Genomic DNA, 13,565 nt, shown 5'->3' with positions numbered 1-13,565 from the left:
GACACGCTATGGAAATTTATCATGGACATTCAGAACTACTTATGTGTGATGAAAGTTTATATCCTCTTTCTGAGAGTCTATGACTGTGGCATGTGATTACCTTCCCACTACCACCACCATTTACCTTGCACTCATCAGGCTGCATCTCTAATACTGTATACAGTTTGTGAACCCTCAATACAAAAAGACACTGGTAACCTGGAGCACATTCAGCAGAAAGCCATCAAGATGATCCAAAGCTGTAGTCCTTGCCCTTTGAGGACAGGATGAAGGACTTGGGTTTGTTCAGCCTTCAGAAAAGATGGCTGCAGGGGAACCATACAATAGCCCCTCATACCTACGGAGTGGTTATTGAGGAGAGACAAGTACTTCATGGTGGAGCATTGTGGGAGGACAAGAGACCTTCAGACTGGATACGAAGCAAAACTTGTTCCCATTCAAGCAACGGAATATGTTGCCCAGAGACACTGTGCCACCTCCATCCTTGGAGCAACCTGCATCAAATTCATAGCTTTCCACTCCTTGAACAGGGGATTGAGCCACGTTATTATGGTTATGTGACTCTGGCTGCACTCAGATTGATTAATTGTAGTTTACTTGGAAAGAGAGAGGAATTAGTAGATAAAGGATCCTTATGACATGACCAAGATATGAGTTAGCATCCTACAGGGAACTTAGACTGTGATCTCCTTTGGAAAAAAAAAAAATGTTTTTTCTTCTTGTCCACCACAAATACCTTCACTGAAAAATAATTCTTCTCTTTAAAGATCAATTGAATCAATGAGTGAATCATGAATTGCCCACTTTGTTCCACTTTGTTGAAAAGTATCTGTGCCGATTGCCTGTCAGTTTGTTTTCTTGTCCCAGTAGATGAACTGCTGTGAACATCATCTGATGTTTTCATCAGTTCCATAACCAATTTCATAACCATTTCTTGTGGTGCAAAGAAGTATTCATCCCACTCTGTTTACATAAACTACAGCCATTTCATTACCTGCCAGGAGGTGAATAAGGCATTCTGCAGAAGAGCAGTTAGACACCCCATACAAATGTTTGCATTGTACTGAGCTCCACATCATTTCTGCTTGAGCATGACTTGCATTTAGTTCTGGCCTATATGCGCTCGTCAAGTCCAACAGAGAAATATTTGTCACTGTAGATTCACAGGGAGAAAAACACTTCTATTCAGGCTATTTCTGTCAGATTAGGGATGAGAAAACATCTTACAGAGCTGTTAGGAGGATATCTGAACATACAGAGTCTATCACCTAATTTTATTGTCAGCATGCAATCTCCGTACAATCTCCAAAATGTGGAAAACACTGACTTGTCTGGTGAATTGAGACAAGTTGTGACTGTTGCTTGGGACAATGCCCTGAGGTTGTGTGCTGGGGGAATTTAGTATGAGGTCCACCCTGAGTTAGGTAGCTTCTAAGTATTTCATGTTCAGAAACAGCTTTTTTCTGATAGAGTTAAAACAGAACAGCTTTTTTCTGGCTTTACATTAGAAGGACATGAAGAATGGTGTGAAATTCTGAACCTCAGAATGAGTCAGGGGTCCATGCAGAGATTCAGGACATTCTTTCTTTCCTAAAGAATGTAGCTTCTATGTGAAAAACATTGGAAGTGCCCTAGTGGCATGAACAGTTTAAGAACTCTGTACTAGAAGTGGTTTTGGCCTGCTAGATATCAAGGACAAGCAAGGAGAATGGTTATATACAAGTTTCTCCTTTCTACCATGGTAAGCTGACCTTGGCTGGCTAGTAGGTGCCCATTAAGCCACTCTGTCACTCCTCTCCTCAGCAGGACAGGGGAGAGAAAATAAAATTTAAAAATCACAGGTCAAGATATTGGCAGTTTAATGAAGAAAAGCAAAGGCCATGAATGAAAGCAAAGGACAATGAAAAGATTTATTCTCTACCTCCATCAGCAGGCAATGTGCAGCCACTTCCTGGGAAACAGAGCCCTGGTATGTAGCGGTTGCTTTGGAAGATAAATGCCTTATTAACAAATGCACCCTCCCTCCTCCTCTCTCTTAGCTTTTATAGCTGAGTACTGCATCATATGATGTGGAAGCTTTGGTCAGTTTGAGTCAGCTGTGCTAGCTATGTCGTCTCCCAACTTCTTGCTCGCTCCCAGCTTACTGGCTTTTGAGGAGTGGCAAGTGAGATGGAAAGAGTCTCAGTTCTATGCAAGCAATGCTTGGCAGTGGCCAAAACATTGGTTTATTATCAGCACTTTTCTAGGCAGAAATTCAAAGCACATCACTATGAGGGCTGTTACAGAGAAAGTTAACTCCTTGCCAACCAGATCCAATACATCTACATATAAGAAAATTTCTAGACTTGAATCCTATTTTGTTGAGAACGAACATCTCTTAAAGTAGGAAGAAACAGAAAGAGGGAGAGAGAGAGAGAGGCATTCTCTTATGAGAGGCATTTGGCTACAACATTCACAAAGAATGAGTTCAAAATAGCTCCTACTCATTTGACTGCTACCCAAGTGCAAAAAGTAACTCATTTAATTTTTGCAATAAGGGATGATCTAAAAGAGCAGTCACTACAAAAGTCTCCATGATTGTCTTCTGTTCCCAAGAATTTGTGCTATCACTATACAGTCCTAGTACATCTAGAAAAGCTATTCTGAAAATATAGTCAATTGTTAGGCATCCCACAAACTTCACAGAGTACAATGCACTTGGACTTGCTTCTTTCCAGTAGTTCTTAGACCAGATAGACTTTTTCTACCAAATGTGTGTGGATATTCAGAACTCAATGTAACCTGAGAATTCCTGGAGGGCACAACCAGCCTTCTCAGGGACTCGATGAGGGAATCCAACCAATTATTCCTGTTGTCAGAGAAGGGGGATTTCTAGGAACCATCTTTCTCTTGCTTTGTAAAGAGCCTGGAATTTAAAGCTACTGCTGATTCAACAGTAACAGAACGTGAAAAATTGCAAATGCAGCAGCTGTAACTGCTTGAGAAGTCCGTGCCTATCCATGAATGCTAAAAATTGAACTTCATATTCCAGTGGCAATTCTGAATAAATCACTCAGTACAGTGATTAGGTTGTGTATGAGCAAATTATACTGGGCAGGCAGTAATTGAAGATCGTCAAATACAAACTTTGTAATTAATCTCCTTTTCAAAATGGATAGCTCCAAGTACCCTGAATCTTTTTTAATAAGGTGGTTGGAGAACAATGCTGCCTTTTCTTTTTTTGTTTCTGTCTGCTCTGAGGCAACCCACCGCTGTGTAAATGTAAATACACTATGGTCACCTAAATAAGACAAGTATATTTGTCTCTGGTTTTCTTTTTCATTAGATAGTTTCCTGAGATATTAACTTTCCAGACATGGAGGATGAACCTGAGCAGTCTAATGCCTTTAAATTATTTTCTGTCTATGCAAAAGTAGGGGTGTGCTTTGTTCTTGGTAAGGACTACCAGTACATTTGTGGACTACCGAACAGATCAGACACAGAGAGTCATAAAGCATGCTGAAAATGTGCATGGACTCCTGACACCCCAGGGGACTCATCTTTTTCCAAAATGTAGGACCCTATGTACCTTGTTACAGGATCTTAGATATAGTGGAGTTCAGGCACTTAATACTGATATTGAATACTGATAATTTTCCTGGGGTGATGCAGTAGTAGTAGCAGTACCAGAAAGTGTAGTACCAAAACAATGTCATCTGTTGGCCCTTTTAATGGATTTAAAATATTATTGCTTATTATTGATTAGCACATATTCATTCAAATTTGTGCATGGAAATAGTTTATGAGGGAGGCAAGAAGCAATTTAGACTCCCTTTATTTTTTACACAATTTGTTAAAAAGGCCTATCTCCAAACCTGTGAGAGGTAAAGAAGTTTCTTAGCCCTATTGTACTAGACCTCCTTGGAAAGAAAGGCTTAACCAGCAAGTTTTGAAGCTTTTCCTATTTGAAGTGCCATTCTTAACCCTGCAGAAAGGTGAGATGATATGTATGTAAAAAGCTCTGGTGGTGCCAGTCACCAGTCAGCTGTGTGAACTTCAAGAAACTTATTGCCCCCCAGACTCACTGGGGATACGTGGGTCCCTTGATTCTGTAGGTATGCCATTATTGAGAATAGATATCCTTCAGTGCTTCTCTTTGTTGATTTGAGGCACTTATGAACTTAGTTATCAGTGTTTCATCATCAAATTTAAGAACTGACTCCTTTTCAGCAAATCCTAAAAGTACTGCACATTTTGAGACTTCATGTAAAAACTTGCAGAATATGCCAGGATGGAAAGATGTCCGAGTACCTAAATTGTGACCATTGACTGTCAGAGTCTCCCTAGTATTGTCAAAACATAGTGTTTCCTGTATCTGTTTCTGATACCTAGGGAAGCACAGAACACTAGGACAGACAAGCAACAGCACCTCTTCAGCACCTTCTCCACCGTGCAGTAGCTTCAGCTCTGGGATATCTTGAGCCAGTTTGAGATGGTTGGTTTGGGTTTTTTTTATCCCCATAAAACAGTCTTTATTGGGTTTCTTCCATGAAATTATTTAACTGCTTTTTGATTCAAGCACATTTTAGAGTCTGCAGCAATCATTGTCTGAACACTCATCTACACTTTCTGTGCAGAAGTAGTCCATCTTGGCCATTTTGAACTTGCCACCTGGTATCTGCCTTTTACACAGCAGATGGGCAACAACTATGGTGGTTTAAGTGTACAGTTTTTAGTTTCATAATAAAACAGAGGCTGGATAACAAACTATGCATGTTTTCTACAGCTGCTGAGATTCCTCAGAAATGAGATCTCTTTATAGAGTTTATAGGGCATGAAATTTATGGGAATGGAGTGAATAAAACAATGCCATTTTAAGCTTTCTTAGGAAGAAGGCTATGTGTTTGCACTGTGCATCCATCGTTTGACCTGTTCTTAGTCATTTTGCCTCTGTTGGCCTATACTAACTCCTTTATCTCAGCTGAAGCAATCTGAAAGCCAATTAAATATGTATACCATAGATCAATATTTTGGCAGGGTCCAAAGTTAATGACTCCTTTGAGGCAGAAATATCAGTACAACCTCAACATTTATTTAGCCTGTCTTGCTTGCCATTAGGCTCTCAGCACCCAGATGGGACAGCCTGTCTGCCAGTCAGCATGTCAGGACAGTTTTGAGACAGTGACAGTATTTGGTGATATGTCTCACCTATGTCTCACTGGTGGGAAACAAAAGGTAACGTGGAAGCAGTTGTAAAGTGCTATTGATGGAGAAGAGAAGAACTAGGAACACAATGGGAATACAGTTGAGAGAGCAATGAAGACCAACTGAGATTACTGCTATGGGATAGGTGAGGTGGAGATGTAAGGAATAGGCTAGAAATCCATGGGAAGCCAGGCTTTATTAGTTCTTCTAATGAAGTAACTTCTTTGCTATCAGAGTATACCTTTTTGACTAGAAATTAAATATTTAAAAACTACAAAGAAAATAATTGAAAAAAAATATTCAGGACGAAGTGATGACCTCTCATTCAATTTAGTAATAAATTTAGTCTTACTAAAGTAGATCTTTCCATAGAAGAGAAAACCTGTTTACACACAGATAACAATTCTCTGGCTATGAGGTGAAAGTTACCTCTATCTATAGGACAGCACATTTTTTATATGAGTGCTACATGGTGGAAACAATCTATAAATGTTTTAACGGGAAAAGAAAAGAAAAGGGAAAGGGGAAGGGGAAGGGGAAGGGGAAGGGGAAGGGGAAGGGGAAGGGGAAGGGGAAGGGGAAGGGGAAGGGGAAGGGGAAGGGGAAGGGAAGGGAAGGGAAGGAAAGGAAAGGAAAGGAAAGGAAAGGAAAGGAAAGGAAAGGAAAGGAAAGGAAAGGAAAGGAAAGGAAAGGAAAGGAAAGGAAAGGAAAGGAAAGGAAAGGAAAGGAAAGGAAAGGAAAGGAAAGGAAAGGAAAGGAAAGGAAAGGAAAGGAAAGGAAAGGAAAGGAAAGGAAAGGAAAGGAAAGGAAAGGAAAGGAAAGGAAAGGAAAGGAAAGGTGAATGACTGGTCAATTTTAGGACTCATCAATTTTCTTTAAAATTTGTTTTCTGACATAATATTGTCTGTGAATTTCCTGATTACTCAATTGATCAGAAAAGCTGATCTTGAGGAAAAAAAAAAGTTTAGATTTGCTCCTACTTTTATTAAATTTCAATGGTTACTTAATTTTTACAAGCCATATTACAAACTTGAACATTTCTTTCATCCTCAGCCTTAGAAATGAAAAGGGAACAGGAGTCTCCTTCCTTGGAGGTCTTCAAGACCTGCCTGGACATGTTCCTATATGACCTGATCTAGGGTGACCTGCTTCTGCAGAGGAGTTGGACTAGATGATCTCTAAAGGTCCCTTCCGACTCTACCATTCTATGATTCTATAAGTCACTCCGTAACAGAGATTAACTAAATAGAGAGGAGGCAGTGCAACCAGTGCTAAACATGCTCCCACCAGAGTAGGGAATTATATCTGAACAATTCAGTGTTGGCACTTTTCACTAGTGATTTATGTATTTAAAAAAAAAAAAAAGTAACAAAAACCCAAAGACAAATTTCTTACAGAGCACAGACTCCAATATATAAATAGTTGATATTTTACCAGTGCAGTTCTTCTGGAAGTTGGGGTTCTCTAGTGGATGTCCCGGGATGCGGCACTGAAATCTGTGCTGCCAGAACTCAGGAAACCAGGGGTTGCGGGTGTTGGTGTCCAGACGCAGCTTCAGATAGTAGTCATCAAACGATAAGACCTCTGGAGACTGCAGTTTGATAGTGATGCCTCCATTTGCTTCAGGTTCATAACCTTCAATGACTTCATCTCTGTCTGCCCAACCATCACTGAAAGAGGAAAAAAACCCACTTATTACACAAAGACAAGAAGCTTATGGAAAAGAATGAGCCAATGGCAGGCCAGCACCCTTGGAAGCAAGTGATTAAGGAGGAATCTAAAGGTATGTCTAAAATTCAGGCAGAGAAGGAAAGAAGAAAGCACAGTGATGGAGATTTGTAATGAGCAGCCTGATTGATTTCATAGAGTCCTCATTAACTTATCTATAACAATGAGGATTTTTCCTTGTCCCTCTGGAAACAATTTTTGGACATAGCTTCTTGTGTGATGTCTTTATGACTGAAGAGATTCTGCCTTATTTAGGCTGTCCTACAAGGAGTGGAAACTGAAAGAATTAATATCAATGGAAAGGAAACTGAGCCAGAATCCTGTGTGTTTTGCAGAAGAAATCTCAGCCTGCGTGGATCTTACAGCTAGAAGAGTAATTCAAATAAAATATAAAGTGAGAAATGCATTGTTATGGAAGAGAATGGAATAAGAATACTTGATAAAGTTCATCAAACTAAAAAGAAAACCACATGCTATTCTTGTACTGTATGGAATTTGTGGTAACAGGAGGGGTTTTTCCTCCTTCTCTTTCTTATTTCTAACAAACACTGGCTTTCTATTTTACTTCTCTGTTTATTCATGTAAGAGATACATAGGAAAACTAGAAGATAAAATTCTTTTCTTGACATCATTATTTCATAAAAAGTCTATTTTAACAGGTTTGAACAAAAAGTCCATTGAGCTTAGCATCTGAGTTTTAGTTTAGTTCTTTTAACAAGAAGTCCATTGATTTAATGTCATTCTCCAGGTATTAGAGTCCCCTAAGAACAGTGGTATTAAATTCTAATTTAAGTGCAAATATAAGTCAGCCATTGCTTAATTTTAATATGCTGGAAATGTCATGAGAGAAATAGGTTATTCTGGTACCTCAGTTCTAGCTCTATACACTGAAAACCAAGTCAGCAGAGGGGTTGCTGTAAAAAACAGACAGATGAAGCATTTTCAGCAACAAAAAGCTCAAGAGGAAAAATGTGATTGACCATTAAAACAGAAGCCTCCGTTTCACCCAAGAGAGGCTTGCATCCTGAAATACAGACAGACCGAAAGAAGCTCCTTGATAGGATCCTCTTATACAGCCCTAAGAAGAATGTCAGAGTGCAAACCATACCAGCTGAGGGTATTTGTCAGACAGCATAGATGTGCTTGGGACTCAACAATGGAAAACACACAAGACTTGAAGTAGCAAGCTTTGTTACAGTCCTAATCAAGCAGGCATGAATTAGGTATGTATTGAGCACATGTGAGTCTTTGGACCTCAGATACCAAACTGAAGAGCTCCATAGTTTAGATGACATTCATGTTAACTGCTGCCTCTGTGCTGTAGGCACCTGGAAAAAAATGGCTAATTTCCATAGAAATACAGGAAAGTCCATATACAGAATGCTTTATGTATGGGACACACCAACCAAGTCTCTGTTAAGGGAAGTTATTCAATTCAAGACATGAGACATCTGATAGACTCACTGATTGAGTGAGTGATCAACAGATTCCTTTCAACCTAGACCCAAGGACTCACTTGCTCATATTTTAAGATTGCACTGCACAGCACCTTTAAGCCAGGATTTTTTCTTTGTTTCCCTCTTTGCCAAGGCCTTGCAATAGAACTCAAATTTCTGAGCTTACAAACCATTGACCAATGTCTTCATATAGGCAAGCAGCATGAGGTACATGCATATGCATGTTACATCTCACATTTGGTGTGAGAGTGAAGAGCACAGGGAGGTGCAGGGAGTAAGTCACAGGAGAGAGATAGGGATGCCTGAAGAATCTGTGGAACAGGGTAAGGCATGATGCTGTGCCCCAAAGTGGCTCTCTCTGCCAGGCTGAACCAAGCAGCATCTGCTGGGCCACTTCTTCCCACAGCAATCTGGGTTACTCAGCACCTGCCCTCGAATCAGAACAGCACAAATGATAACCATATGGCACAGTATTGGGCTGACACGTACACTTGAGTTCTCATAGAATGTACAGAGTTCAAGCCCCAGTTTGTTCATCCCTGCATCTTGCCCCATTAGACCATCTTAAGTTTTGTAGAAGGAAAGAAGTCACAGCTCATCCTTTCTGCATCCCCCACTCTTACACTTGTTCATATGCTGAGGACAACTATTAAAATGTACCATGCACTCTGACTGCCCCATGACAGACCAAGGTCTACATAACCCTGTAAAGGTAAAAATCAGGAGAATGAACTTTCTGGATTACACATGATTCAAACCATAAACTAGCACCAGACAGAAGAAAAAGCTACAATATTTATTTCTTCTTATGTGGGGGAAAAATAAGCAAGAGGTCACTGTTACAGCATAAGCAATTGAGTCCTAATTGCATGATTACTTCATTATTTGTCACAATGTTTATGGCTTGCAAAATGTATACTCAAGCAGAGACATTAGCTAGCTGAAAAGATTAAGTAAATCAGGCCATTTTTTACAAGACTTTCAAGAAAGGATGTAGTTTCTCTAGTGCTTGGATTCCTACCAGCCAAACATAAGAGTGATTTATTTCCCATCCTCTGTAAGTTTGGCTTGGAAAATTGCCACATTCACTCTGAAGGTAAAGCAGAGCAATTCTGCAAAGTCAAGAGAAAGTATATTTCAAGTTCTCTGAGATGACAGAAAAATTCCCCTAAATTGGAACACAATCATCTAATGATTCTTTGTCTCTTTTTGGCCGGTTTTTCTTCTCTCTCCAAATTCCTGAGAGTGTTAAATCTGCCTAATAAGTTTAGTGTGCAGTGAAATGTGAAGAAAAGGCACAGAAATCAGAGTAAAAAGTTCATATTTGTTGAAGTTCATATGGGAGCTTTGGTCTTCTTTCTTTAAAGTTAAGGAAGCAAAAAGAAGTCCTCTGGTCTCTTAGGGGGCTCCTGCTATCCTAGCAGCTGCTGGCTGGCTGTGCTGAAAGGTGCCCTAAGGGGGCTATGCAGCCCTACCAGCAGCCGTGGGAGGATTATCAAAGACAAAATCATAAGACCTTGTTATAATCTCTGCCTATATTCCTTTTTTCATCAAAGACAAGATCATAAGACCTTGTTATAATCTCTGCCTATATTCCTTTTTTCAACTGTGTATTTTAAAAAAATAACATATAATAAAAAGAGGATTGTCTGGGAACTGTGTATCCATAGTGCTGTTGCTGAAGACTGTAAAAAAAAATGACATTTCTAACGCTGAGCAACAGCATGATGTTGAAGTCCAGATGACAATGTGCATGTCAGAGACAGGACCACAAGACCAATAGTTGTTTCAACAGAAAAATTAAACTTTTTTTAAACAGGGCAGTGGATACCATTCTTTTCTTGTCAGAATCAAGTACTTTACACCTACTTTCCTTCATTTTTCCTGCTGAGTAGCAAGGGGTACCGCATGTAGCACTTCATGCAAACCCATCTTTCTATATGCCTTTACTGCAGATTTCAGGAGGTGGCCCAATACTTATCACCCAAACAGCCTTCCCTGATAAGTGTCCATTGTAGGTTTTGTGTGACAGTCTGACCTTGAAATGTGCCAAGCATACTGCTCAACAGTTGATCTGAAGCTCAAGAAGTATGAGTGGATTTAAGGTGTGAAGATAGAAAGAGTGAGGGAGGAACAAGTGTGCAAGTGTTAAACCAGTAAATACTGCTTTTGTTATGGTTTTGTGGTGTTTATCACAGTCAGAATGGGCACTGGTATTCTACAAGCCACTTTCAATCCAAGTCCCAGCCTGAGTGCTGACATCTATGATGTCAAATGCAAATTTCATCTTTCACTCACAAAAATCAGGAAGAAAGGGGAAAAAGCTCAGAGCTACCCCATCTAGCTTCTCAAGTCCTATTTCCCATTATCACAGACTGAGTTTGAAGAAACAAAGCTATTATTTTCCTTAACCACTATTCTGTTAATGTGCGACAATGGACAATGGACGGTTTTTGAATTGTGGCTTAGACATCTTAGCATCCCTGTGTTTTCTGAATTGCAGTCACATATATTATTGTGACTGAAACACCAAGAGAAATGTAATGGATGTCAAATTTCCTCTTCTCTTCCAAACATTAACTCAGTCAGCTGCTTCTCACAAGGGTTGATGAGCCAACCAGCAATCAAGCTTTCTATTTTCATCTCCTCAGGATTTAACTCTTAAACTATGCAGCAGCAGCTCTTCTCTGTTTCCCTGCACAGGACTAAGGGAATTCCTGTTCCAGATTTTCTTTCCAAATAAACAAGCATTCATAAAAACCCCACACTGTTGTTTGTGAAGACTACTTGCATGGTGATTATTGTAGGAGGTAGCATCCTTTTCACAGGTAAACAAAATGAAAAACATTTGTCAGTTGTGGATATTGACTGGTGATTTGATCCTTGCACTCTTACAAGGCTTGACCTGATAGATCAAAGTTGCAGAGGGTAACTGATTTAGATTCCTCTGTCTGGAGGGCTGCATCATTGGCAGCTTTGTCAACTCCATTTGCTTTAGCTAAAGTAATGTTTTCTTAAGAAGTTTGCATTCATTATAAGGGGTTATTTATGCTATATTGGGCATGTTGTAAAATATATAAAATAAATTAGGAGCAAAAATCCTTTTATATGTGTTAAATTAATTATTTTTTCAATAATCCTGCCTATGGCAGATATTCTTGTAATTATAAAATCAAATAAATCAATCATATTAAAATAATTTTTAACAGGTTTTGTTCCTGTGCTAGTGGATGTTTTTATCCACTTTGAGAACAATGTAACATGTAGTCATATCTATGCAAACTGGAAAGATTGGTTTCAAGCTTTCAACCTTCACAAAGGATCCTCGCAGAGATCCCACTTAGAGTAGCAGGGCCCTAGGTGACTATAATTGGCACACAAAAGGATCAAGGTCTATATTCTTGTCTTTCTCTCCTTCCCATAAAACTAAAGCCTATATCAACATACTTTCTTTGTCACACCAATATATAGCTCCACAGAGCATGTTTCTGAATGCCTTCTTACCATTTCTCTCAAGCCTGCCAGCTGGCCTGCTGTTATGCTAAACTTCTAATAGATTTAAATATGAGGACAGCACCATTCAAAGAATTCAAAATTTAATAAAGTGACATGCCATTTTGTTATATATGTCAATATTTTCATTTTTTAAGGGCAATTATTATATACTGGATTATATAAATAAAAGGCTGAACATTCTGTGTGGTGCTCAGCCACTGCTTATTTAGAGGCACTTCAAAACACCAAAACACCTCATTTCAAAATTCCTCAATAGAGATAAATAGAGTTTAAATAAATTATTATTTAGTTCTGATAAATGCCAATGCTCTGGATTTCCAAAGCTGATCAGACCTGGAAGCCTGCAAAATCAATTTCCTCTTTTTCTAAAAGTCTTTTCTGACAGCGTCTCACTGCAAAATCCAGCACAGATTCTCCTGCCTATATGCAGGAGTTGTACAACTGTGACAGCCTCCTGCCTGCTTTTCTGGCAGAACAGACAGAAAATCAGAGCTTAGTATAAGGCCAGCCTGAAAAGCAGCAGCGTGGCACGTGAACAATGTCATAGGCAGCTTCACCAAAAAAATCAGTGCTGCTATATGAGCACAGGTGGTAGAATCAGGCCCAGAGTGATTCACAAACTGTTCTGTAGCTGGCTGCTTAGCTCCCCTCTTCTGGGAGTAGACTTTTAAAAAATATTTCACCAGTCTGATGTACTGGAAAGAAAAAACAGAATTACCTTATTGTGAAGGAGAACAGATATTCAGTGTCTGAGTAACATATGCCTCAGAATGTGCCATGTAAAGAAAATCGAAACTGTCCAGTATTCTCAAGTCAGCAACTGGCAAAGTGACTTTCCTCCTCAGGCTTATGCCTTATCAAACAATCCCAGTAGTCACCAATGTCAGCTGAAAGGTGCTGATTTTTATTGTTAATAAGCATTATTTCAAACATAAGAAAAAAGGACATTTTTATGTTCAGTCATTCTGCTAATTCATCAGTACTACACACTTGCATTGAAAGGTGGGAGAGCTTTCCTCAGTTGTCAAACTAGGAATTATTCAAAAGCACAGTTTTACATGTGTGACAAGTCCTGGTAATCATAGGAGATTAGTTCCAAGGCTATAGTAAGCCTGCATCTCACTGTTGGCAAGATCAGGCTGCAATGTTATAACCTAAGGCTGGCTGAGCACTGACTGACCTCCTTAAAAACAGTAGAATATATTCACTAAATCTTGTTAGCTGAAACAATAACAACAACAACAAAGGGGGAAGGGGACATTGTTCTAGGCCTGTAGTTTTGTTCCTGCAGGCATAGATGGAGGTAGGCAAAAGCCATCACCTTCCCAAGCTATCTGTATTGTGCAGCAGGCATCAAAAGGTGCTGTGGGATTTATACCTTCCACCACAAACTGTGCTGGGCTCAAATTTACCTTAAATTGTATCCTTTAGATTTCTCCTATGTTTTGATCTTCATAGGTGGGTCCTGACTCAAATCATCTGAAAGCATCACAGGAATGCATTCTGGATCCAGTCTTGTTCAATATCTTCACCAACGATCTGGATGAGGGGACAGAGTGTACCCTTATCAAGTTCACTGATGACACCAAACTGGGAGGACTGGCTGATTCCCCAGAAGATTGTGCTGCCATTCAGTGGGATCTCGACTGGCTTGAGGGTTGGGTAGAGAGGAACCTCATG

At 39.6% G+C, this 13,565-nt stretch overlaps 1 protein-coding gene across 3 annotated transcripts in view; it reads right to left on the bottom strand.

The window, feature by feature from the left end:
* Positions 1-13,565, bottom strand: part of GRM1 (glutamate metabotropic receptor 1) — a 179,624-nt gene that overhangs the window by 59,655 nt on the left and 106,404 nt on the right. For all 3 annotated transcript variants that reach the window (XM_061990262.1, XM_061990263.1, XM_061990264.1), the window contains exon 3: positions 6,619-6,854. In XM_061990262.1, the coding sequence (XP_061846246.1) occupies positions 6,619-6,854 (236 nt within the window). The remainder of the gene's footprint in view (positions 1-6,618; positions 6,855-13,565) is intronic.

Source organism: Colius striatus, chromosome 2 (genome assembly GCF_028858725.1).
Source record: "Colius striatus isolate bColStr4 chromosome 2, bColStr4.1.hap1, whole genome shotgun sequence".
NCBI lineage: Eukaryota > Metazoa > Chordata > Aves > Coliiformes > Coliidae > Colius > Colius striatus.
The sequence above is the reverse complement of the archived record's forward strand: the minus strand, read 5'-3'. Positions and strand labels throughout refer to the sequence as shown.